A 27814-nucleotide genomic window follows, 5' to 3' on the forward strand; every position below is an offset into this window, starting at 1 on the left:
TAGGACATTATAATTCTGAAGGATCATAATGAGATACAATATAAAGTGTTAGCATAAGGTGCCCTTAATAAATGGTGGCTATTACTCATTGATGGGCATTTGGTTATTTACATTTTTCTCATTATGATGAACCCTTTAAACATCCCAGCCCAGTGTGGGATGGCCAAGAGTTCAAGGTTACAGTGAGCTACGATTGTGCCACTGCACTTCAGCCTCGGCGATAGAGATCCTGTCTTAAAAAAAAAAAAAAAAAAAAGGCCGGGAGTGAATAAATAGGCTGGGCACGGTGGCTCATGTCTGTAATCCCGAGGCGGGCATATCATGAAGTCAGGAGTTCGAGACCAGCCTGGCCAACATGGTGAAACCCTGTCTCTACTAAAAACACAAAAAAATTAGCTGGGTGTGGTGGTGCACGCCTGTAATCCCAACCACTCCAGAGGCTGAGGCAGGAGAATCACTTGAACCAGGAGGCGGAGGTTGCAGTGAGCCAAGATCACGCCACTGCACTCCAGCCTGGGCGATAGAGCGAGACTCTGTCTAAAAAAAAATCATAAATAAGATAAAATAAATATTGTAGTCCCAGCTACTCAGGAGGCTGAGGTGGGAGAATCACCTGAGCCTGGGAAATCCAGGCTGCAACGTAATCACGCCACTGCACTCCATCTTGGGTAACAGAGTGAGACCCTGTCTCTAAATAAATAAATAAATAAATAAATAGAATATCCTGTACATAACAACAGTGAGCACTTTCACAGCCCTCATTTTTTCCCAGAATCTTGAGAGATGCAGACGTGCTCATAAAATGTTATGTACATTTTTTTTTTTTTTAGAATCTGAAAAACTGGGTCAGTGGGCACTTCATGGGAAGTATAGAATGTTAGCAAAGTATCCTTTCTTAAGTTTCTCTGCGAAAATGGTAATAATGTAAGTATAACAAGGAGCACTTACAGTATTATTTTCCAAAGCCCTTGCTTAGGGAAGGAGCTTCAGTATTAAGTTGTTAAAGTCCATACCCAAAGTATTTGTTATGCTTACAAAACTGCAGATGGTTCTGCTTTGATCCTATTTGTGGAAATTTGCACGCATTTAGCAGAGGAAAACGTGGTCTCCTGCTCTATTAAGTTTGTCTGACTACTTTTAATAAGGCGAATTCACCCAAACTCTGTCCTAGGTTGTGAACACAGTTAACTTGCCCTGAAAATACTCAGTTTGACTTTTAAATAGTTAAAGTGGTAACAGGTGGGGAGAGGGCTAGGCCAAATTGTTTGAGGGGGTGTGGAACTGTGGAATTTGAGTCGAGAGGGCCCAGCTTTTTTTAAAAAAAGAGCGGGGCGAAATAACTTGGGGCACAATAGCATGTCTATTTTGTAGGCATCCCTCTTCCCCAGGGCAACTGGAGCCCAAAAAAGTGGGTGAGAAAGCCATTCCAGGGCAGCCAGCACTTCCAGAAGTTTAAGGTCAGGATGCCGGAGCGCAGGGGAATGCCGATGCGCCGGGCAGGCTGTGCCTGGGCAGTTCCTTCTGTGGCAGCTGAAAGCACTACTCCGCCGCCGCGGTGCGAACAGCGGGCACTGTGGGGCGGGGACCTAGGGGCGGGTCAACAAAGGTCGGGTGACTGTGTCGGGAGGCAAACCCGACGTAGACGGCGGCAGGCGGAGCCCAAGGCCAGTGATGCGGGGTGCGCCGGGATCCCACCTGGAGAGTCGTGGCGGCACGTTGAGACCCCAGGGGTGAGGGGCGGGGGATCCCAATCCCAGCCCTGTTTTCCCCTCCCCTTTCCCCGCCTCCTTCTCGCCCCTCCCCCCTCCTCCCCTCTGGTTGGAAAGTTTCTAGAATCTCTTCCCAGCGGCCTTTGCGGTTCCAACATGGCCGAGCTGACGGTGGAGGTTCGCGGCTCCAACGGGGCTTTCTACAAGGTACTGACCGTATTGCCACTTCGTCGAGTGTTCTGGGGGCTGGAGCGCGTTTGAGGGAGGGTTGGTGGTCCCAGAGAGTGAGGTTTGGGGTCGGAAAGGCAGCCAGGCCAAAGCTCGAGGCCGCTGGATTCCTTGCTTCTCCCCCCTCCACCCGCGGTTTAACGGTCTCGGGGGCCGGGGCTCCGTTATGTTTTAAAAACCACACGTCGGACACCTCTTGCATTTTCCTAGTTATGAACCCTCTTGGTTGCTAGTACGGTTCTTGGCGGGCCGGTGGGAAGCAGCTGAGTGGCTGCTGGGCGGCCGGAGCTCCTTCGGAGCAGGCCCGAGCTCTGGGAGGTGGGGGAGTCGTGAAAGGAGGCGGTGGGATTGTGTGGTCACACCCGCTCCCCCGCCCCTCGAACTGGGCCGGGCGGGAGCTCCTCAGCCCGCTCCTCCGACCCCTCCCCACCCCCTGGGGCGGGTGTATCGCGGAATCTTTGGAATTTACCCTTGTATTTGAGTTTTGGGCCAACAAATCTTCAGTGTCTGAGGAGAATGGGGGTACCAGATTGAGGGTTAGGATCGAATACAGAAAAGCAGAAAACCTTGAATTGTGGCGGGTTGGAATATTTTTGCGGCCTGGGAAATTGGGCGGCGCCTTAGCCCCTCTATTACGGAAGAAAAGGAGAGTTGTGAGCTTTAAAGTAAGATTTAAAATGCGAAATGGATCAGGGAGATAGGTGGAGAGGTGACTAATTTCTTTATATCACTGCCCCTGTTTTTGGAGGGAGGTTTTGTTTTGTTTTTGTTTTTACCCCCACGAGGTTTTTTGTTTGCTTGGGGAGGAAGGACATGCATTACTATGGAATCGGGGCTGAAAAACGTAAGAGGAATAGAGTAGAGGAATTTAGTGGGGCATTCAGCGTTCACATATCTGAAAATGAAATCCTACTAGTTTATTTTTTGCCGCTATAGCGTTCTTTTCTCCTTATTTTCCCGAAATAATGCCAGGCTTTAACGAGATCAATACAGAATCTCCCCAGCTGTTGTCTGTCAGTCAATCTCACTAAGCCAGCATCTCAAATGTTTGAGAGTCTTGGCTATTTTTATGAAGGGCCTTCTTCTAATACATGAGTATTGTGCGTATGCAAAATGAGTTCTCACAGGTTTTCATTTCAGCGTACCTTTTATCCCATGGGTTTTTATTTTATTTGGCCACGATTTTCTATTTTCTGCATTTTGATTTTCTTAGTTTACTGATTAGCTCTGTGGATTTGGTTTAACTGTCACGTGGTACTAGCATAATGGGGAATCACAGCGTATAAAGGATCCCCCTAAGCTTTTTGCAAGTTTAAATCTCCTTAGGTGGTAAACTTAAAGTAGGAACAGTGCCTGTTGGAAATGAGACTTTATGTTAATGCGTGAGTAGTTACATTAACGTTCTCGGTTTAAGACTTGATGTCAGACCAATGACCTAGGTGAAATTTGAGTACATAGTTAATTGACTTTTGTTGTTATTGAAACCTGGTGGTTGCTTTCCCTGGACTACTGCAGATACAGTTCGCTGGGTAAGACGGCGCAAAGAATAGACTTATCCATGTTTTTCCTATCAAGTGTAGATAAGTCGTTTTGCATCACCCCCCACCCCTTTCCCGAAAAGTTTTAAATTCTCACTATTTGGCTCTATAGTTCTTGTATAAGGGAGGTATGCATTTTTTCTTGCGTATTGGAAAAAATAAAGTGATTATTTTGCTTTAATTCATGGTTCTGCATCATGCATGTGGTAGACAACTATTTTTAGCAAAGTATATTTGTCAATAGCCTGCTATGCAAGATCTTTTTTCCTTTTTTTAATAAGGTGAAGGTAATTTGTTTTAGTAAAGATTGTTTGCAGTCTTACTTTGGTTTCTCACGGTATTTTTTTTTTCCAGTCAATTCACAATGAATCAAATGTCCCCATTTTGGAACTCTGAAGTATTTATAATTGATCTCTATACATATCTACAATCTACTGCTTGTTTCTACTTAGACTTTGACTCCATTACTCATTTTGCCTCACAAAGTGAGTTGGTACTTTGACAAAGGTTGGAAAGGACACTAGCCACCTGTGTGTGCACTGAAATCATGTACGCTTGAACATTTGGAATTTTATGTCCAGCCATAATCCACTTGCACATGCACTTTGTGGAAACTGGTCTTCAGAACTCTGGAAGAATGAGAATGGCGAAGTGGAAAAGAGTCCTGGATTTGAAGTAAACAGATGAGAATTCTAGGTCTGTACTTCACCTTACCATTATCTAACAATGGACCCCTGAAAAATCTCTGTCTAACATGAGGGGCTTGAAGTAGTTCAGTGATCCCCAGTATATTTTTATCCTATTAAACTGCTGACTTTAAAACCATTGGCTTATTGCACAGAAATTTATTGCTTTTTATTCATTAGAATGTAAAAGTTGAGGTTAATTTACATAGAGTGAAATAAGCCTTTTTTGGTGTACGGTTATGAATGTTGATAAATGCTGACAATTATCAAGATTAACTGTCACGTTAACTGTGGTTGTGTCAGCATTTATCAAGATTCATAGCCCCCAAATTTCCGTCATGCCCTTTTCAGTCAACCATTTCTCAACCCCAGCTTCTAGAGTGTTTTCTGTCCCCATAGTTTTTCTTATTCACAACGTTACGTGTATAGAATCATACAATGTATTGTGTAGTGTTTTGAGTCCGGCTTCCATTTAGTGTAGAAGCAATTTAATTTTAATTAGTTTTTTTCCAATTTAGAAGATAATACATGGTCACTGAGGGAATTTTGGAACTCAGCAAAAACTAGAAGTTGCCTTGAGATGAGAGCTGTTAACATTTTAGTGTATTTCTTTGTTTTTTTTTTTGTGGTGTTTTTCAGTGTACAGGTGATCTGAATTTCCCTCTTTGCCCCTCCTCTTACCCCGGTATAGGCAGAAGACACACATTTGGCTGTAAGTGTGAATTGCCATTGATGAGTTTCAAAGTCAGTTATCATGCCTTGAGGCAGTGCTCTGTAGACTTTGATTAAAGTTTTTGTAGTAGAACTGAAACTTCATTTCACAAATTAATTGTAACCAGTGAAATGCTGAAGATCTGAATATTTTACCTAAAATTAGGGTAGCCTTTAAAAAATAGTATGTACACAAATGGTGGTGTGCTAAATACATTGTTCTGCATTTAACAGTGGCTCTATAGTTAAAAAGATTAAAAACTTGATTTGTGCATGTTCACAGCCCTATAAATCTGTGGGGATGAGAGAGAATGGGAAGATGTTAATTAAGCATTTGACGGTGGGCTATGCTGTTACATAAAATAACATTATAGGCTTTATACTTCTGTACTTCTCATACCTAAAGTAGCATGTTAGGTTTTATACTACTGGACATTTAAGGTGTCTTGAAAAAGAAAGTTTTATTGAGGTAGAATGTATATTCTATAAAACTAACCTTTTTTAAGTGTACAGTTGAATGACTGTATTTACAGAGTTGTGTAACCACCGCCACAGTCTTCCTTCAGAACATTCCATTACTCCAAAGAAAGCTCCGGCTCATTTGCATCATTAAAGTGCTTTTTAACTGATGTATAAATATATATTAGTCTTTGTAATAGCATTGCAATTTGGATGGCCTTGGGCTGAGTATAATTTTATTTTATTTTTATTTTTTGAGACAAAATCTTGCTCTGTTGCCCAGGTGGGAGTGCAGTGGTGCGATCTCGGCTCACTACAACCTCCACCTCCCAGGTTCAAGTGATTCTCCTGCCTCAGCCTTCCCAAGTAGCTGGGACAACAGGCATGCGCTAACATGGCTGGCAATTTTTGTATTTTTAGTAGAGACGGGGTTTTACTATGTAGGCCAGGCTGGCCTCAAACTCCTGACCTCAAGTGATCCCCCCTCCTCGGCCTCCCAAAGTGCTGGGATTACAGCTGTGAGCCACCGCGCCCGACCATAAGTATAATTTTAAATACAAGTTGAAAGTAAGTCACTCAGTTTCTGGCTCATAGGAAAGTTTCCATGATGTTCCAAGGGAACCTGTAAGCTCTAAGATTTCGATCACTTTCTGCAGAAGGTAGAGTTACTTTTTTTTTTTTTTTTGAGACGGAGTCTTGCTCTGTCACCAGGCTGGAGTGCAGTGGCTCAATCTTGGCTGGCTGCAATCTCTGACTCACTGGTTCAAGCGATTCTCCTTCCTCAGCCTCTTGAGTAGCTGGTATTTCAGGCACGCGCCACCATGCCCAGCTAATTTTTTGTATTTTTAGTAGAGACGGGGTTTCACCATGTTGGCCAGGATGGTCTCGATCTCCTGACCTTGTGATCCGTCCGCCTCGGCCTCCCAAGGTGCTGGGAATACAGGCATGAGCCACCGCGCCTGGCCAGAGTTACTTTTAGAGCTGTCTGCTTCAACTGTGTAACTGTCTACAAAACAAATCTCGAAGTACTATAATATTTCTATAATTCTGTTTAGCTTGATTTAATATTAAGTGGAATTTGAGCGTAATCTAAATTATGCAGTAGGTATATTAATAATGATGACCAATAGAATTATAGTAAAATTGCGTTCAGAGGGTATGCTCACTTTTCAAGGTTAGTACAGAATCTTGTTAGTTGGTTTCATTGTGGAGATTTGTAATTTAAAAAAAGATAATTGTCTTAATATTAGGGCACCCTGTTAATTTAAAAATACATAGTTCCAGATACTTTAAAATAGTTGTTTTGCATCTTTAAAAAGATAATTTTCATTAAAATGCTAAGGAATGAAGATTTAACTGAATGTCAAAATAAATGAGCACAACAGCTTTTATTTTCATTCACAGATAGTTGCAAAACGTGGAGGGGAAGGAAGGCTGGGATTTTCTACTCTATCTTGCTGATGGTGATCACAGTTATTAAAAAGTCAACTTAGGCCGGGCGCCGTGGCTCACGCCTGTTATCCCAGCACTTTGTGGGGCCCAGGCGGGCGGATCATGAGGTCAGGAGTTCGAGACCAGCCTGGCTAACATAGAGAAACCCCGTCTCTACTAAAAACACAAAAATTAGCCAGGTGTGGTGGCACACGCCTGTAGTCCCAGCTACTTGGGAAGCTGAGGTGGGAGAATCGCTTGAACCCAGGAGGCAGAGGTTGCAGTGAGCCAAGACCACGCCATTGCACTCCAGCCTGGGTGACAGAGTGAGACTCTGTCTCAAAAAAAAAAAAAAAAAAAAAAAAGTCAATTTAAATGCATATTTCTTGTAAAGTTTTGTATTTTGTATTAGAAGAGCAACACATAATTACAAAAAATATGGAAGAAAAGCACATCTATCTAGAGAGATATTGTCAAGGCCCTGGCTTTAAATACTTCCAGAAAACATTATTTTTCCATATTTTTACTTTTATGTGCCTGTTATTTTCTGTCAGCTATTTGTGCGTCTTCTGTAAGATAATAGTTTAAGATGACAGCCTGTTCTTTACTAGATTGTGTATTAAGCTTCTATATATATTTCCTGATTTTCTTTTCCCAAGGACTCTATGAGGTTGGTTTTATTTTTTAGTTTTTATTTTTTAGTAGAGATGGGGTCTTGCTATTTTGATCAGGCTGGTCTCAAACTCCTGGTCTCAAGCAGTACTCCCATCTGGGCCTCTCAGAGTGCTGGGATTACAGGCATGAACCACTGAGTCTGGCCAGCATTAGGGATTTTTCAAAGTAAATTTTAGGATAGTGAGCTTACATTTTCATTAGGAAAAGGACAGACACTTTGCTGGATTATCACTCTGAGTAAGTTCTTCTATCACAGTGTTTAAGGTTGTCAAATTAGCTTTTTTGTAGTGGGAAGACCAATATGCATTCATTCCATGATTGACACTTAATTCTTGTAATAGCTTTTAACTGGCAGGATTATCCAGGTAAACACCTTGGTTTTTTCATATGCAGTATGAAGCAGTTTTATTTCCTTTAACCTCTTTATAAGTTGTGAAATGTTTGCTAGTTTCTGTTGATGGCAGTCCCATCTACCTCTAGCAACTGTAATTAATTTTCATTGAGTACCCAGACTACTTACCAGACTTTGTAGGTGCCTTACCCGAATTTCCCATTTAATCCTGTCAACCACAGTGAAGTAGATAACATCACCATTTGAGAATACTGAGGCTAAGTGAATCCAGGTCTGTAAATTTAGATGCTGATTCAAGATTCAGACTCTGAAGTTTGACGCCACAGAACCAATTTCTTGAACCATTATGGTGCAATATTTTTTGAAGTACAAATATGTTTTGCCACATTATTACTAATTTTGAATTGTTACTAATACGAGGAGAATTATGAGGAATAAATTGGGAGGCTCCCAGAGAAATGATTTGAGCTGTGCCTTTGCTTTAGACAAATCTGCTCTTTCTAATATGGTAGCTGCCAGCCATGGAGCTGAAATGTACTAGTCTGAATTGAGATGTGCTTTAAATGTAAAATACAAATTGGGTTTCAAAGCCTTAGTATTAAAAAAAGAATGTGAAACACCTCAATAGTTTTTTTTTTCTTTTTTTTTTTTTTTGAGCCAGAGTCTTGCTCTGTTGCCCAGGCTGGAGTGCAGTGGCACTATCTCGGGTCATTGCAACTTCTGCCTCCCGGGTTCAAGCGATTCTCATGCCTCAGCCACCCGAGTAGCTGGGATTATAGCTGTGTGCCACCACGCCCAGGCAGTTTTTGTATTTTTAGTAGAGACGGGGTTTCACCATGTTGGCCAGGCTGGTTTCGAACTCCTGACCTCAAATGTTCCACCTGCCTCAGCCTCCCAAAGTGCTGGGATTACAGGCGTGAGCCACTGTGCCGGGCCAATAATTTTTTATATTGATTACATGTTGGATAATATTTTAGGTATATTAGGTTAAATAATACTGAAATTAATATTACCTGTTTCTTCTCATGCATTTTGTTTTATTTTGAGATGGAGTCTTGCTCTGTTGCCCAGACTGGAGTGCAGTGGCGCGATCTCAGCTCACTGCAACCTCTGCCTCCCGGGTTCAAGCAATTCTCCCGCCTCAGCCTCCTGAATAGCTGGGACTAAAGGTGCCCGCCACTATGCCCGGCTGATTTTTGTATTAGAGATGGGGTTTCACCATATTGGCCAGGCTGGTCCCAAACTCCTGACCTTGTGATCTTCCTGCTTCAGCCTCTCAAAGTGCTGGGATTACAGGCATGAGCCACTACCTCCTTCTTTTAATCAAGATAATTTATGCTATCAGTGTATTTAACTTGCCTGCCATTCTCTATCTTCAGCATTTTTTGCTATCTATTTTGGGAAGATGAACAGAGGTCTCTATTAGTAAAATAGCTGATGAAGTTTATTATTGTTGGCAAAGGGATGCGCTCTCGTGTTGAGATTTCTTCAGGATCAGGAGCCTCAGAGGCTCCTGAATTCCTTCCTTAATCTACATAATTAATCATAGGTAGCTGTTTTTGGTTCCTTTTTCATATAACCTTTTTAAAACAAAAAGGTTATATGAAATTTTCAGGTTATTTTCAAGTCTTAAATTTTGTTGATATATGTACTTAGTTCATAGTAAGCCCTCAGTATATATGTTGAATGATGTGTAATCTTAGTAACTGCTAACTTCGTCATTTCTGATTTTGGTTCAAACTGAACTTAAATGATTTTTTTAAAGAAGTTATGTTTTGATCTTGGTCAAGTTCAGATACTGTCACAAAACTTTATGCATACGTAGAGGGAACTGTATAGGAAAACTGCAACAAGAAAGTCAGAATCGTTCTTTTTTTTTTTTTTTTTTTTTTTTTTTTTTTGAGTCTAGCTCTGTTGCCCAGGTTGGAGTGCAGTGGCACAATCTTGGCTCACTGCAACCTCTGCCTCTCAGGTTCAAGCGATTCTTGTACTTCAGTAATTATTGTAGCTGAGATTACAGCCATGCACCACCAAGCCCAGCTAATTTTGTATTTTTAGTAGAGATGGCAATTTGCTGTGTTGACTAGGCTGAACTTGAGCTCCTGATCTCAGGTGATCTGCCTGCCTCAGCCTCCCAAAGTGCTAGGATTACAGGTGTGAGCCACCATGCCTGGCCTGGAATAGTTTTGGGTGGCCATTTGGAACCATTAACTCATGCCATTTCAAAGAGAACTGTTAGATAATACATACAAATAGGTGAACCTAACAAGCCGAGAACATTACTGGTATGTAAGCAGCAGTAGTAGTAGACACTTGTGTATTCTTAAAGAAATCTTCACATCCTCATTGTCCTTTTTTTTTTGTTTTTCCAAATTCAGAACAGTTACATGCTCAATACTAATGAATGCTGAATGCTTGCCTTGAATAATTTTTTTTCTTATTAGAGCTTACTCCATAGTTGGCTGAGCATGGTGGCTCTTGACTGTAATCCCAGCACTTTCGGAGGCTGAGGCGGGTGGATCACTTGAGGGCAGGAGTTCGAGACCAGCCCGGCCAACATGGTGAAACCGTCTCCACTAAAAACACAAAAATTAGCAGGGCATGGTGGCTGGTGCCTGTAATCCCAGCTATTCTGGAGGCTGAGGCAGGAGAATCCCTTGAACCCAGGGTGGGGGTGTGTGTGGAGGTTGCAGCGAGCTGAGATCACGCCACTGCACTCCAGCCTGGGCAACAGAGTGAAACTCCATATTAAAAAAAAAAAAAAAACACACACACTTGTAATAATTATTGTAATGTATAATGTAATTGGTAAATTTGTGGACTTTTTGAATTTGTGGAACAAGTATCTAGTGATTTGAAATAATTTTACTTTGTAGATTTAGTTGCATAGATCTTTTTAAAAAGTATGTTTGAAGTTAAGACATTTTTTTCATTGCAGTAGCAGCCTTGACCATTTGGTACTTGTCGGAATCAAATTACAACTTAGATCTTTTAGGTGTTGTAAGCATCTTTTAAGTTTATATCTTATAAATTCGAGATCCCTAGGGGTGGAAAAATTAGAAGTGGGAGTGGTGATGCACATATGTGCTGTATGGAAAACATGTTGGCTGACAATAAGATATATTCTAACTCTTAAAAGTATACATTTACATACACACATGTATAATTTTACACACACGTAAGTATGATATAAAAACTTAGTCTTGTATTTTTTTCTTACTTTCTTTTTTTCCTCTGGTTGGTCTTCACCACCTGGGTCTCTCACCTCCGCCTCCATATTAGGTAACCTTTGTTTGTAGCACATGTACGTGGTTCCATGTATTTCACCATGCTTGTAGAATTGTATATAGGTACGCATTCAGTTACAGGTATAGGGTTTTTCAGTATTACTGTATAAAAGTAGGATCATCCACATCTCAACTGTTTTCATGTGGAGTATGATTTATTTTTTAAGGTTATATAATCATAAGAATATATTAAATTCAGCCATTCCGCAGTTAATAGACATACACTTTGTTTTCAGTTTTTTGTCGCTCCACATAACTACTTCCATTGGATAGATATCAAAGAATGGGATAGCTTTGTGAAAGGGAACCTTTAAAAAACAAACTGTAATAAATGTTAAAAGATTACTTTCCAAAAAGGCTTCTGATGCTTCCTGTGTTCTCCATCAATAATAAATGGCAGCTCTTTTTCTTTTTATCTGTGCCAGAAATTGGCTTTATGATGTTTAATTTTTGCTAGTCTGTTGGATGTAAAGGGATATCTCAACTTGATCCCAGTTGTGAATTTTAATGTTTGTTTGCCATTTGAACTTGTTCTTTTAAGACTTGCCTTTGTTTGCCATTTGATTTTGTTTTTCTAAGAATTTCCTGTCTTTTGCCTGTTTTTCTGTTGGGGTGTCCTTTGTCAGTTTTGGAAATCTTTTTGTATTATGGATATTAAGCCTCTGACCTAATGTAAGAGTGTCCACTATCCCACCTATTTAGGTTATTAATATTGAGGTAGAATCTCAAAATAAATAATACTGTGTCACCCAGGTTGCAGTGCAGTGATAGGATCATGGCTCATTGCAGTCTTGACCTCCCAGGTTCAAGCGATCCTCCTGCCTCAGCCTCTGGAGTATCTGAGACTACAGACATGTGCCACCACGCCCAGCTAATTTAAAAAAAAAATTTTCTGTAGAGATGGGGCCTTGTTACGTTGCCCAGGCTGACCTCCAACTCCTAGACTCAAGTGATCTTCCTGCCTCGGCCTCCTAAAGTGCTGGGATTACAGTTGTGAGCCACACTGTGCCCTGCCTCCCCATCCTTTTGACTTCTTTTCTTGTATTGCTGGTCATAGTGAGATTTTAGTTTTTAACATAATTTTTTTTTCCATTAAGGCTTCTGGGTTTCCAGTCCTGGTTAAGACAGTCTGTGCCCAGATTATACATACAATTTCTTAGGTTACTTTGGAGTTTTATTTTTACATTTAAATAGTATGTTAATATTTTTGCATATTTGTATGTATAGGCAGTTATGCTAGTGCCATGTATTAATCATCTCTGTTTGAAAGTTGTTTTTCTTGCATGTGTGGGAGTTAGGTACTTGCTCTCCTTAGCTGGATCTTCCTCACTTCTAGGATTGGGATGAGAGGTTGATGCTCAGCATCCTGGAGGGCTGGATCCCATTCCAGATTGATAGACCCTCCTGAGAAATACTACAAAGAGTCTGGGGTATTCTGGGAATACCATACAGAGATCTTGAGAAGGGAACATTGTGATTTGCTTTTTGGCAAATAAGGCCAGTTAGGGATCTTATTTTCCTTACATTACTGTCTTGGATCCTCTCTTGTTATACACAGTAGGTAGTGGGATCTGAGACCTTACAGTGAAACCACTGTATTGTAGTGCCTTCATTTAGTGAGGCTTTTTTTTGTTTTTCCTTGCCCTGATAAGGAGCCCTTTTATAATCTGTTAACTATGTAGACAGTCCAGAAACTTTATTATGAATCTTTTAAATTACTTTACTTGTTATAAAAGCTCCAGGAAGATTTATCGTGGTAGTTGTGGGGAGGGAGTAGCTTTAAGTACTCCTAGCACATCTTTGAGTGTCAGGGAGTACCACAGTTTAAGAATCTTCACCTCCTTTATTTTGCAAATAGAGAAATTGTTGTTGTTTTAGGAGACCGGGTCTGTTGATCTGTCTCCCTATGTTGCCCATGCTGGCCTGGAACTACTAGGCTCAAGTGATCTTCCCGCCGCAGTCTCCTGAGTGGGTTGGGATTACAGACCCTCGGGCATCCTTCTTGAGAACTTTAAAGTTGCCTAGATAACGATGATGACCCAGATCTGGGAGACAAGTCAGACTTTTGCAGCTTGAGTTTCTTTTTTTGTTTTTTGAGACAGAGTCTTGCTCTGTCGCCCAGGCTGGAGTGCAGTGGTGTGGTCTTGGCTCACTGAAACCTCTGCCTCTTGGGTTCAAGTGATTCTCCTGCCTCAGGCTCCCAGGTAGCTGGGACTACAGGTGTGTACCACCATGCCCAGCTAATTTTTGCATTTTTAGTAGAGATAGGGTTTTGCCATGTTGGCCTCGAACTCCTGACCTCAGGTGATCTGCCTGCCTCGACCTCCCAAAGTGCTGGGATTACAGGTGTGAGCTGTCGTGCCCAGCCTTCAGCCCGAGTTTCTTATCTGAACTATAAAGCACAGAAACACAGTTTCTCAGTTCTCCTGGTGATGGCACATAGGTCGTAGTACCATTCTAGATGTATGTGAGAGAAGTTAATTCATTATACACAGTGGATGCCTTATTGCATTGGGCTGTATTCTCCTAGAATTCTGGCTAAAAAAGATTGTTTGCTGTGTTCAGTTTTCTCTTTCATTTTGAAAATCCTGTTAAATGGATCATGCTGTGTAGGGTGCAGAGCAGGACAACAGATGAGATTCTGACTGTGGATGTGTTGATTTTAGGTGTCAGTAAACTATGGGTGGAGATGTCTGAATAGTTGGAAGTTGGGTTTAGAATCAACAGAATAGATTGTTTTTCCATATATAGATTTGGGAAATTAGTGGAAGATCAACCAATTTTTGTATTTTTAGTAGAGACGGGGTTTCACCATGTTGGCCAGGTTGGTCTCAAACTCCTGACCTCAGGTGATCCACCTGCCTCGGCCTCCCAGATTGCTGGGATTACAGGGGTGAGCCACCGTGCCTGGCCTCAATGCAATTTCATTATACATAAAACAGCATCAGTTGTCAGAGGCACTGTACCGTGAAGAAAGAAGAAATGTGCCAATTAATCTGAACAATGGTTGTCTTTATTTTTTAATATTCTTATGTAGTTATTGAAAGTTACCCTTCTAACAGTCCCATACATAAAATGGGAAGGTCAAGCAAAAGAAATTCATTAAGACATATTCATATTCAGATATCTGCATTTCTTCTCAAAATATCTTCCTCAGGGCCATGGAGAGTATTGATGTTGTAAACCTACTTTAAAAGTGCTGTCCTGGCCGGGCGCGGTGGCTCACGCCTGTAATCCCAGCACTTTGGGGGCTGAGGTGGGTGGATCATGAGGTCAGGAGTTCGAGACCAGCCTGGCTAATATGGTGAAACCCTGTCTCTACTAAAAATAAAATTAGCTGGGCATGGTGGCACGTGCCTCTAGTCCCAGCTACTGGCAGAAGAATCGCTTGACCTGGGAGGTGGAGGTTGCAGTGAGCTGAGATCAGGCCACTGCACTCCAGCCTGGGCGACAGAGCGAGACTGTGTCTCAAAAAAAAAAAAAAAAAAAAAAAAAAAAGGCACTCCTCTGTTGTCTCCAGGATTTTCTTCCAATAATTTTTAACTCTTTTTGTGAGCTTTGATCCTGGTGCTTTCTAGATTTTATCAGAAGGTGTCAACAGACAAACATTCTGATAAGAAACCGCAGTCATTCCTACAGTGGTTCTTCATTGGTTTGCTGACTGAAATGCTACAGAAAATCGCAAGCAAACCAAGTTTGAGTACTAAAGAGTGACATTTATGTCCTGACTGACATGTGGCTATCAGCTATTCCAAGACGCCATCCATCGTAAGAAGCATCCTGATTTCAGAGATGTTAAATTATTCAAATTGATGGGCTAGAAAGGTAGACTGGGGCCAGAGTATGAATCAATAAATAAACTGATAATTGATCAAGGGATAAAAAGTGATAATAAAATCCATTGTGGCAGTTCTTGGAGAAAAAAAAACCCGAGGTGCTGAATTTTGCATGAATTATGTTAGTACCTTTTTCTCATGGGCTATATATTTTGTAATCAAATTTATCCACATCAGTAATATTTAACTGATGTAGTTGGGGTAAATGGAGAGTTAACCTAGTCAGAGGAAAGACCCTTCACTATTTAACAAACAGCCCGGTGTCTCTAATAAAGAAGGATTTATTTTAATCAGTTTATCTTTAGAAATACAGTAAGTACTTTACCACAAGTTTGCATCAGGAATTAAGCCATGAACTGCACTTTTTTCTTTTTTTAACACGTTTGAGAAGGCATAAAAAAAGTAATTTCTGACTGTTGTGCCAAATCTAGAGAGAAAAATAAAATGTTTAAATTTCATGACAGCGATTCATGAGAAGAGAATTAAAAAGAAAAACAGTAGTCTTAAAGCTGGAGTGACAAACTATGTAAGAATACTTGATCAGGTTTGAGGGAAGCAGTAATGTGAGTCTGATACTTCCTTTTGCTTACTTAAGAGAATAAATGTGAACTAGAGGTATGATTCCTGACAGGTCTCCTGCTTTACCATGAAACTTTTAATAGGTTGGAATCTTGAGATCGGAGTAATTAAAAAGTTGGGTTAAGCCAAGGATAGTTCCTAACCTCTATTTAGGGGGATTGTACTGTCTGGTTTTTTTTTTTTCCTGGCCTTTTGTTGGCATTAAAAAAGAAAAAAGGCAGTTTGTTTTGCAGTCAGGAAACTCTTCTAAGAATTTTGAAATATGAGAGTTAAACTTTTAGGGTGTAAATCTTGGATTTTTTTGGTTCTGGACTTGCATTTTAAAACTTCGGATTCAGGCTGTGCTGTTTCTGATTACATTTGGTAGTCTGCCAAATATTAAGGTTTTAAAGTTTCTGTTTACTCCTTTATAAAGTTTGTTTACTCCTTTATAAGGAATGTAAATTTACTGTTGTAATGAATTGCAGTGGTAGGAAGGCATTAATGGGTCTTAAAAAAAAATCTAAAGTAATAGATGAATTTGTAATCATAGTTACTTTCCAGTCAAAGGAATTTTTCTAGACTAGGACGGTATATTCTTAATGGGTTTATTAGGAATGTTCCTGAAGGGATATCTGTACAGATTTCTAAGCCACAACTCAATCAAGATATCTGATCTATTGATCAGTATTTTAAACATTAAAATTTTCTTTCAGCTTGAATCCAGGTTTTGGACAAGATAATTGCCTTACCAGTTGTGAGTGAGTTTTTGATACTTTGGGAACCTTGCCTTAAATATCTTTTTATGATAGGTGCCTTATTTCCCCGATTAACATTACTACCAGACTCAATCTTTTAGAGTTTAAAACTATATGAATTGGCAAAAGGATTTCATCATTTGGTTTATAGTGATTTAGTGAAAAGAGCTCAAGACAGATGAGATTTTAAATTTGTACTTTTAACCTAGGGAGTGAAACTTTGGGGCTGTATAAGATGTGTATTGTTTCAACTTTACTTCTTTAAAATGAGTGCTCTTATAAAATGAGTGGCTTATAAATGATATTTTGTGTGCCCTCATACAGTGTCATTAGGACTTTTCCAGCCAGGGTCCATAATACATCTGTTCAGATGTTTTGCTGTATTTGTAATATTAATCTTTTAACTCCTGAAATGTATTCATACCATGTTTCTTTCTGTTTAGCCTATAGGATTTTTTTTTTCCACAATGGCTCCTGTCAAATTGAGAAACTTTTTGTTTTTCAGCTATATTCTGTAATTTCAAAAATATATTCATAAAGTAAGCAGATATCCTGTGTACTTTTTTCCCCCACAGGCCATTTAAGCACCCGTCTAAAAAAAAAAAATGAGTAGATCTTTATAGTAAGGTAGGATCTACAAGACACAAACTGAAGAGAAAAGCAAAGTTCAGAACAAATTGTAGCAAATGTTTTAACACTTTAAAGGAGATTTGTATATTATTAAAATTACATTTTTTCCTGTGAATTACTTGTTCACCTAGTTCATATCCATCGATACCTTTTCCATCAGCTTGTTCTTACTCACCTAAGAATATTTGAACTGGAGATTTAACCCTGTTGTGTGCTGTTTCACCCCCTGCCCCCTTTTCTCCTTTGTATGTGATGCTTTTATATTTTAGCTTCTAGATAGTATACTTTTATCAAACTTTGTGGCTTTTGGGTTTTGTTTTTTTGGTTAGAAAGGACTTCCTTACTGCAAGGTTATAGACAATTGGCTCCTGCTTTCTGCTGGAATTGTTACTGATTTTTTTTTTTGAAGTTTGAATGTTTTATCTATTGATTTTTTTTTTTTTTTTCTGGTGAAGACGTCCATTTCTGTTTTCCCTAAGAATTATTTAAATGTTCCAGTACCATTTTAAAAAGAGTCCATTCCTTCCCCATTTGTAAATTCCTGAATGACTTAAGGCCTACTTTTGGAATCTGTGTTCTGTTCCTTTAAAATATCTTTTCCATCTTCATTATTGTAGTTTTAAAATCTTTAAGGTTTGGTAAGTATAGAGTGTTATTGTTCCCTCCCATCCCAGCCCCCCCCCCCACCCCATTTTAGAGTTTCCTTTTTGAATGCTTTCTTTTTTAAAATTTTTTGAGGTAGCCTTATTTTATTAGGTCCCCCCACCCCAAACACATACACACTCTTAATATTTCAGTGGGATCCCATTGAAATTATAGGTTAATTTTAGGGGCATATTGAAATTTTTATAGTATCGAGGTCTCTAAGAACATGATGGTGTTTTACATTTTCCTAAATTTTGTATTTATTAGGGCTTCTGACATTTTTGTACATAGCTTCTGTGCATATTTCTGTTACGGACACTTGTAGGATTTATTTTTTGGTTGTTGCTGTAAGTAGAATTTTTTTGTATAAAATTTTTATTTTAACAGCTGTCTGTTGTTTACATGTAGAAGGCGAATGGATTGTTAGTTAACTTGCTGCTTAAGTGAATCTTTGACTAGAACCTTTTTTTAAAAAATTGTTTTATACTAGATTGGTTTTGAAATTAGTTCTTTGGATAGTGCTTTTTCACTGCTCAAGGATTCCTTCTACTCCTTCCATCCCTACTTTCATTTTACAGTTAATTTATGGCATTTTTTTTTTTTTTTTTTTTTTTTTTTAGATGGAGTTTCGTTCTTGTTGCCTAGGCTGGAGTGCAGTGGCACTGTCTCGGCTCACTGCAGCCTCCACCTCCTGGGATCAAGTGATTCTCCTGTCTCAGCCTCCCAAGTAGCTGGGATTACAGTCATGCGCCACCACATCTGGCTAATTTTGTATTTTTAGTAGAGACGGGGTTTCTCCATTTTGGTCAGGCTGGTCTCGAACTTTGCCCGCCTCGGCCTCCCAAAGTGCTGGCATTACAGGCATGAGCCACCGTGCCCGGCCTAATTTATGGCATTTCTAGTTTTTTATTACATGATGCCTATTTGTTTTGTCAGAGTTATGTGGGCATTTTAAGATTTTTTCTTCCCGCCTATCCATAGCAAGCTGTGAACATTTTAAGATTTTGAATACATTTCAGATGTGTTATACTGCCTAGTTATTAATGATTATCTTAAATTGTAGTTAAGAGTTTCAAATGTAAACATTATTGGACTGTGTGAGTGAACAAGACAAGTGACCATTTAATAAGGATGCCTTAAAATCTTCCGTGTCTGCATATGTATGGGAAGAAGAAAAAGAAATGTCAAAGGCTTTGTTCTGAGAAATATGGGACCTGAGCCAGGTGGGTGTTGAATAGGAAGAGAGACAGTCAAAATCCCCAAAGATTGGATGGAGACTTAAAGGCATAAAGCCTTCTGCCATGTGCAGACAAATGTGGCTGTTACTGGTGTCTCCTGACTATTGGATTTTGGCAAAGACCCAGCCCTGTCAATTTGGGTCTCTTGAGCAGGCAGGGAGACTTAGCATCATTCTGTTGGCTTGGGGAGTACAAAAATAAAAGTATTGACTGTGTCCTGTATCAAGTGGACTAAATTTTAGAGAAATCTGGCCATTAGAAACACCTTTGTCTAGAATTTAGGACTTGGGGATTAGATTTTATGGAGTAGGATGTTAGAAATTGTTCACTACAGTCCAAATAGATTTTAAGGACTAGGTGTCAGGCCTTACTCTAGTAAATCTTAAGGCAGAATGATACTAGCAATAAGAGTAGATGCTCAAGGGCCAGGGCGTGGTGGCTCTCGCCTGTAATCTCAGCACTTTGGGAAGCCAAGGTGGGCGGATCACAAGGTCGGGAATTCGAGACCAGCCTGGCCGACATGGTGAAACCGTCTCTGCTAAAAATACAAAAATTAGCTGGGCGTGGTGGCGCATGCCTGTAATCCCAGCTACTCGGGAGGCTGAGGCAGGAGAATCGCTTGAACCAGGGAGTTGGAGGTTGCAGCCATCTGAGATTGCGCCACTGCGGCTCCAGCCTGGCAACAGAGTGAGACTCCATCTCAAAAAAAAAAAAAAAAAAAAAAGTAGTTGTACAGAGCTATGTTTTAAAGTTTGTGAAAAATGTGCACTCAAAGTTGATACTGATGTTTATGGGGGAAGTGTTTGTGGGAAAGGTAGAAGTGGTGATTTTTAGATAGAAAAAAAGGTTTTTATTACAAAGGAGAGTGAGAGATTATTATAAAGGTGAGAAAGGAGAGTGAAAGTTTCTAGTGATTTAGAGTTCTGATTTGAACTAATCCACTATGAATGATACAGAGACTAGAAAGATTAATTTGTGAGACTTTTCAAACTTTGAGAGTTTGTTGAAGAACTAGAACACGTTAGTGGAAGTTGAAAATATGGCTGTCTTCTGATGGAAGAGATGCTTTACTAATATTCATAAACATGGAAATTCCCAGTGTCTGAAATTTTTAAAAAAATGGCAAGGGTATAATACAGTTATGTTTGCTGGTAACATAACTGAATGCGCTGACCAAAGTGATTTTTGAAAGTGAGTGTGGGCCAGGCGTGGTGGCTCACACCTATAATCTCAGCACTTTGGGAGGCTGAGGCGAGTGGATCACCTGAGGTCAGGAGTTCGAGACCAGCCTGGCCCACATGGCAAAACTCTGTCTCTACTAAAAATACAAAAAAATTAGCTGGGTGTCATGGTGTAGTCCCAGCTACTGGGGAGGCTGAGGCAGGAGGATTGCTTGAGCCAGGGAGGTGGAGGTTGCCGTGAGCCCAGATCACACCACTGCACTCCAGCCTGGGCAACAGAGCGAGACTCTGCCTCAAAAAAAAAAAAAAAAAAAAAAAAAAAAGAAGTGAATGTGCCCTACTAGAAATAGAGAAACTGGCCAGAAAGTCATTATTATAGCATGGTCAGATAATCAGAGCCTGAACTAGAGTGGCAACTCTTAATATTTAAATTTAGGGAGGATTAATTAATATCTCCAGAATTGCAAGGCAGGAGCTACTATAGCAGTCTTTTTTGTTTTTTTCTTTGAGGTGGAGTTTTGCTCTTGTCGCCCAGGCTGGAGTGCAGTGGTGTAGCCTCGGCTCACTGCAACCTCCGCCTCCTAGGTTCAAGCGATTCTCCTGCCTCGGCCTCCCGAGTAGCTGGGATTACAGGCAGCTGCTACCACATCTGGCTAATTTTTGTATTTTTAGAAGAGATGGAGTTTCACCATGTTGGCCAGGCTGGTCTCGAACTCCTGACCTCAGGTGATCTGCCTGCTCTGGCCTCCTAAAGTGCTGGCATTACAGGCATGAATCACTGCACCGGACCTACCATAGCAATCTTCAAGAGAAAGGTATCCTGGGTTTTAGGCCTCAGTGAGTATGTTTGCATAGAAATGTCCCATAGCACACAAATAAATGAGACAACAGGCAGTTGGAGCTGGAGAAGAAAACTGAGCCATTCCCACTGCCAGTTTATGTTTTATAGTCTTAATTTGCTAATTTGCTTAGAAAAATGTCTAACACAGAGTACGCCCTTAAAAATTAGTTGTTGTGTTTTTTTTTTTTTTTTTTTGGAGATGGGGCCGTACTCTGTCACCCAGGCTGGAGTGCGCAGCTTGGTCATGGCGCAGCAGCATGATCATGGCTCACTGCAACTTCTGCCTCCCAGGCTCAAGTGATCCTCCCACCTCAGCCTTCCAAGTAGCTGGGACCACAGACACACCACCAGGCCCAGCTAATTTTTTTATATTTTTGGTAGAGATGGAATTTCACTGTCTTGCCTAGGATGGTCTCGAACTCCTGAGCTCAAGGTGTCCGCCTTTCTTGTTCTTCATAGCGCTGGGCGCCCGGGCTTGCTTTGTTTTTTATTACTGTTACCCCTCTTCCATTTACTTTGTAAGTTTCAAAAAAAAAAAAAAAAAAAAAAACCACACACAAAAAACATTTTTTGTTGTTGTAAGTTTGCCCTTTCCCTTTATTCTCTTCTTTCTTTTGGGTTTATTCCTTCAAATCTCTTTAGTGTTAGTTAATGGACTTTTGGGAAGGAGTGAGATAAACAGATGTGTTCATTTTTGCCTTGCTTTGACGAGGTGCTATACATGTGTTTATATAGCTAGTTTGCCTTGGACATTATGGAGTCTAGTGTGATAAAGATGTTTTAGAAAAGTGTTTCATATGTACCCCATGGTTGAAAGTGTATATAAGCATTTGACTAACATTCAGTAATTTGCAGTTCTGATTCATAGTAATATAAAGTCATTTAATGTTAGTTGTAATTACATAAGTGCCAAGGACTGCTTGCTTATGGTTACATAGTGGTGGAATCAGGATTTCAGCAACAGTAATTCTACACCCAAGTCCTTTGCTCTTTCTTGAGTATGTCAGATCTTATGGTTTCTTTCAGCTGTATTTATCAAAGGAAGATAGAGTAAGAAGGCCAATTTTAATAGTAATTTTAAGGCTGAAAAATGACCACCGATTGTTATTGAGAATCTGTATTCATTCCAACATAATCGTGAACAGTGTACTCACTATAGCCCAATTTTCTTTTAAGAGAAGGGAAAGAGAAGTATGTAGGAAAAATAAGATTAAGTTAATGGCAAAGATGGTATTCAAAATGGAGTCATGCATTTTACTAAAGGTGGACTATAATATTGATAACATTTATAACAAAATTGGGTTCTTACTTTGTGCCAGGTACTGTGCTAAACATTACTTCATTAACTTCTCATAATTTTTCATTAGGTGGATGATGCTGTAATTAATTTCATTAGATCAAAACTGTATTCAAGAATAATATACAAGTGATAGAGCTTGGGTATGAATGCTGGCAGCCAGTACTCCAGAGCTTGAACTCTTTGTCACAGTAGTAAATACTGAACGCTTAGTCAGAATACTAAATAACTGCCTTGCTGAATACCTGAGATGTTCCAGGGATGTACATTTACTTTTGCTAATTCCCAGGTAGATGACACCGGCTGAAAAATGAGGTTCAGAGAGGTTAAGTAACTTAAAAGATCATATGTCTCATAAATGGAATAGATGGAAATCAAACTCACATCTGCCTAATTCCAAACCTTGTGTTCTTTCAGTACTCCCTATTATCTTTGTATCTCTAATACAACCTTTTAGAGTTATGAAGTGCTTTAATATATATGCTTTTATAATGTTTTTGTGTCTTGCAGGGATTTATCAAAGATGTTCATGAAGACTCCCTTACAGTTGTTTTTGAAAATAAGTAAGTTATTTTTGTTGACAAAGGCCTTGATTTTAGAGATGGCAGTGCCAAACTGTTTGCTTTTGGGTGTTCCTACTGCCAGTGGAAAAATGATTTTGCTTTTTGGGGATGGGGAGGTTTGGTTGTTTGATCATAAGTCTAGTTTTGATAATTCTTTATTTGTTTTTCTGTCCATAATTGTCACTTTTTTCATAACCCTCTTCTTTGCCAGACCATGTATAGATATGAATCAGTTTTGCAGAAATAGATGGCACAAATCAGATGATAATATGCTTAATACTTAAAAGCCCAGAATTTTCAAATGATGTTGTAGAAGGTCTTCCAGTTGACTGCTGGTCATCAAAATAAGTATTAAGCCATCTTTAATTGCCTGAGGGGTATGTAGTCTAAAAATGGGAAAGACAGCATGCTGGGCTTGGTTAGGAAGGGCTATAAAAGAGCACTGGGCTGGGTGCGGTGGCTCATGCCTGTAATCCCAGCACTTTGGGAGGCCGAGGCGGGCAGATCACTTGAGGTCAGGAGTTTGAGACAGCCTGGCCAACATGGTGAAACTCTGTCTCTACTAAAAAATACAAAAAAATTAGCTAGTCATGGTGGGGGACGCCTGTAATTCCAGCTACTTAGGAGACTGAGGCAGGAGAATCACTTGAACCCGGGAGGTGGAGGTTGCAGTGAGCCGAGACTGCGCCATTGCACTCCAGCCTGGGCGACAAGAGCGAAACTCCGTCTCCAAGAGCACTGTTTAATTGATGGTCAGAAAAAAACTGTTCAGCTTCCACTTTTAAGCTGTTTCTGGAATTGCCTGAAAAGATCTTTGCCTAACAGCTGCTTCATGTAGAAACAAGTGTTGAGATGATTTCTATCTTTGAGCAGCTGCCATTTGGACAGTAATGGTGAGAAGAAAGCATCCCCAAATCTTTTACTTGTCAGCTGCTACTTTGCCCAGCCTTGGCAGATAGAAACTTGAGGGACATTTTATGTCATAGTATACTTCCCAGACATATAAAATGACCTATGAGAAATTAGAGTAGGGAATAATTTTTTACTTTATAATTTCAGCTTTTAAAATACAACATAAAAAATGTCAGTTAACTGCTAAATTGGTTTAATACATTCATATTTGCTACAGAGTTAAAAGTAAGCTTTTTCTGGGTTCTAATTATAATTTATCCACTGTAGGAAAGATAAATGGAATGTGAGAAAATGGAGTCTTTTGTAATTCAGCTATTCAAAATAATTGCTGATAATTTTCTGTATTTCTGTGAACATGTATACTAAAAAGAGTTATACAGTTTATATTGTTTTGTAATCTATGAAATTGTGTTTCCTTTATTGATAGGTCATGTAGTTGTGAAACTATTTGAAATAAGTTGATACCAGTACTGTTTATTGGGCAGCTGTCCGAATCAAAGTTAGTCATCACTGTGAACTTAGCTTATTTCATTTGCAGAATAATGTATGTATTGCTCTTACAATGAGTAATTTGGGAGAATGCGTGTACTGCTCTTAGGATGAGTAATTTGGGAGGTAATGTACAATTGTTAACAATTATGTTAATTATGAACTTCATTAAGAGTCATACAAAATCTGTCCTACTTCAGTAACTAATTACTTGGCAAATTATTAATAGTATGAATGTTGTTTTTCTTCTCTTTAGGGAAAGCTAAATGATAAACTAACTTGAAAAAATATGCAACACCAGGCATAGACTATATATTTTTAAGTTGTTAATACACATTTTCTAATCCTTCAGTTGGCAACCAGAACGCCAGGTTCCGTTTAATGAAGTTAGATTACCACCACCACCTGATATAAAAAAAGAAATTAGTGAAGGAGATGAAGTAGAGGTATGTATTTTTAAGTTTATTTTCTTGTGGTGTCTATTTTTTTGATTTAAATAAATACTCTTTTAGGAGAATTAGCTTAGTTGATGGAGGATAAATGTAATTCCTTTTCTCTGTTCTTTCTATTGGTGGTAATAGCTGTGTAATATAGCAGTGCTTGAGTTTTGGAGTTCGAATCGGTCTCACCTGTCCCATTTTTAGCTTTGTAGACTTTAAACTTATCATTATAATTTGGAAGTCATGGATGATAGTGCATTTGAATTCTTAAAAGAACCTAGCATAGAACGCTATGCACTATGGTGTTACCCTTTTCCTTCATTTTGCTAATTACTTTATTAAATAATTTGTCTTAACGATTTGTCTGGGTGTCTTTATGAGGTGTTAATAGTTATTCTTTTACTACAGTGATCATTAACAGAGTTCACATGTAACAACGTGAAATATTGTAACTAGCTTTCTGCCTTCTACAATATTCTAGAAATGTCTGAGGAAAAATTTAAAAGTACAGAAAAGCAAAAAAATAAAAAAGGAGGAGGGAAAGAAAAATCACAGCTCACAGATTAGTAAAACACTGTTCATGTTGTGCATGTTCTTTCAGGCTTGTCTCAGCATCCCAAAATGATGGGATTACAGGCATGAGCCACTGTGCCCGGCCCTACAAACATTTTATTTTATTTTATTTTGAGATGGAGTTTCCCTCTTGTCTTCCAGGTTGCAGTGCAATGGCACAATCTTGGCTCACTGCAACCTCTGCCTCCCAGGTTCAAGCGATTCACCTGCCTCAGCCTCCTGAATAGCTGGAACTACAGGCGTGCGTCACCATGCCTGGCTAATTTTTGTATTGTTAGTAGAGACGGGGTTTCACAGTATTGGCCAGGCTGTTCTCGAACTCCTGACTTCAGGTGATCTGCCCGCTTTGTCCCCCCAAAGTGCTGGGATTACAGGTGTGAGCCACCGCGCCTAGCCATTTACAAACATTTTAAACGTACATATTCTGTACTAAGCACTTCGCAAATGATTTAGTTATCTGCCAATTTTATTTTACTTTATTTTATTCTTTGAGATGTAGTCTCACTCTGTCGCCTAAGCTGGAGTTCAATGGAGTGATCTCAGCTCACTCCAACCTCTTCTTGCCAAGTTCAAGCGATTCTCCTGCCTCAGCCTTCTGAGTATCTGGGATTACAGGTACCCACCACCACGCCCAGCTAATTGTTTTACTTGTAGTAGAGACAGGATTTTGCCTTGTTGGCTAGGCTGGTCTCGAACTCCTGACCTCAGGTGATCCGCCTACCTCTGCCTCCCAAAGTTCTGGGATTACAGGTGTGAGCCACCATACATGGCCTGATTTTTTAATGATAAATTTTCTTTGAACTCTCATTAATCTAGATAATATGCTAGGAAGTCAAAAATTGCAGCACTTCAATCCCTGACAACCTTAACTTAGTGTACCCACTTTGGTGGAAGGAAGTCAAAGTTAAAAGAGTGAGTAAAGTGAATGCTTTACTCATTCATGAGGGACTTGGCTCATGGCACCCTGACATAATTTATACTTTGCTTTAGTAAAAGCAAAATAGTACACAGTGAACTTAGTGCAGATAATTAAAATCCCGGTAGAATTTTTAAATGGCAATAAGTTAAGAAATAGCTTTTTGTAAGGATACCTGTAACTATCTGTGTGCATTAGAGTTCTTGAGGAAAAGGTTACTGGTGGCATCTGGGGGAGACACGAGGAAACAAAGTGGTGAAGTGACTGCTGCAAATCAAGGAGTGTGAAGTGGGGTCCTTGGTGGGTGCTATATATGGCAGTGATGCTGCAGATTACTATGTTCATTTGGACTTTAGATTTTATTGAACATGTTTTTCTCAATATTGTATCTCTTACAGTTTTCTGTGAGAATAAAGGGCTTGATTCGTTTTCATTTTTCAAAATTTATTTCTGGTACAGTGTTTTTTGGATTTTGAGTAAGCAAAAGTTAGGTCAAGCAAGGAATTATGTAGGTTTGGACATGTTCTAGAATTAGAAATGTGTGGCACTCAGTTTTGAGAGTAATGCTTCTTACACTTTTTTGTTGTTTAGACACTTAAAATTGGTAGCGTGAAGTCTCCAATTAAAGGGAAAACTGCTGTTGGTGGGGTGCTGAGGGTGTTGTTCCAGTGTACTTTTTCCATTCCTGTCCAGGAGGGTCCTGCCCTGTTCCTGAACAGTCTGTGGCTCACCCTTGTGGTCTGCCTCCGCTTCTGTGAAGAAGACATTGGTGTTAGAGAGTGAATGATTTAGAAATTGAATCTAGAGTTTTTTTTAAATTTCACGTTGTGTTTTATGATTCAGCTCTGGTCAAATTTGCTTTCTAGAATTTTGTAAGTCATTATCTGAAATTAAGATGTGATTTTTTTTCACTTTCGAAAAATTTGAAAATTCATATAAGGAAAAAGTTTAAGCATAATCTTGCCACCCATAGGATTTGTTTTTTTGTCACCGTTTATTAAGGATTTATCCATATTACATAGAGTGTTTAGAAACTCGGAGTTAGTGCTTTCCCAGGTAACATTTCGAAAGCCTCCTCCCCTTCTTTAAAGTAATAAAGCTTAATGTAAAAAATTATATAAAGTACAAAGTGAACCTTCCATCTTAATGTAGGTGTACTTGTCCACCCACCCTATCTTAAATCTCATTTACCAGAGTTGATTCTCTTGTGAGTTTTTCATTTGCATGTATAAAGGACATAAATTTAAGTTGAAAAAAATTGGGATTAAGTTATATATTTGTGACTTTTGTATTCACTTAATTAGGACAGCAAACATTTTCGTATCTTCTCATTTAAATTTACCTCATTTTTTGTAACCAACTCAGAATTATTTGGTGTGGATATATCAAATTAAAAGACATTGAAATTACTTTACATTACAAATTTTTTGCTGTTAGCAAAAGAAAACAATGCCAGAGTTAAAGTTAATATTCTTATGCAAGTCTGGTAGTATAATTCCTAAGAGGTTAACATTTTTTAAAATATTAAAATGTACCATTTCATCCTCCAAGAATGTCTTCGGAATAACCACTTCATACTTTTATTAACACTGGAGGTATCTTTTTCATACATTAAGTGACTGTATTATATTGTTCGTATGTACAGTTTTGTAAACTTGGTGGATGGAAGCTGATGTCTCATGAATTCTCATTTCCTTAATGAATAGTAATATGGGAACATCACTTAAATTAGTTGGTTGGCTCTTAACCCCTTGTTCTGTGAATTGTCTATTTTTTGTTTGTGTAGTTTTTGGTGTAGGAAGTCCTTGCATTTTATGGCTGAGTTTTATTTTTTTATTTTTATTTTTTATTTTTGAGATGG

At 39.3% G+C, this 27814-nt stretch overlaps 2 protein-coding genes across 9 annotated transcripts in view; one reads left to right on the forward strand and one right to left on the reverse strand.

Moving 5' to 3' along the window:
• The first annotated feature begins 1608 nt into the window (after positions 1-1608).
• FXR1 (FMR1 autosomal homolog 1) overlaps positions 1609-27814 on the forward strand; it is a 67714-nt gene continuing 41508 nt past the window's right edge. For 5 of the 8 annotated variants that reach the window (XM_030822858.1, XM_030822861.1, XM_030822859.1 and 2 more), the window contains exons 1-3: positions 1609-1916; positions 22571-22623; positions 24377-24470. In XM_030822858.1, the coding sequence (XP_030678718.1) occupies positions 1866-1916; positions 22571-22623; positions 24377-24470 (198 nt within the window). In that variant the 5' untranslated portion in view covers positions 1609-1865. Of the gene's footprint in view, positions 1917-3829; positions 4172-22570; positions 22624-24376; positions 24471-27814 lie in introns of those variants that run through there. The other 3 variants (XM_030822862.1, XM_030822863.1, XM_030822860.1) reach the window with 3 other exon arrangements.
• DNAJC19 (DnaJ heat shock protein family (Hsp40) member C19) overlaps positions 26092-27814 on the reverse strand; it is a 53045-nt gene continuing 51322 nt past the window's right edge. The window contains exon 9 of the transcript XR_004032351.1: positions 26092-26705. The gene's annotated coding sequence lies outside the window, so the exon portion shown is untranslated. The remainder of the gene's footprint in view (positions 26706-27814) is intronic.

This window comes from Nomascus leucogenys, chromosome 11 (assembly GCF_006542625.1).
Source record: "Nomascus leucogenys isolate Asia chromosome 11, Asia_NLE_v1, whole genome shotgun sequence".
Classification (NCBI taxonomy): Eukaryota; Metazoa; Chordata; class Mammalia; order Primates; family Hylobatidae; genus Nomascus; species Nomascus leucogenys.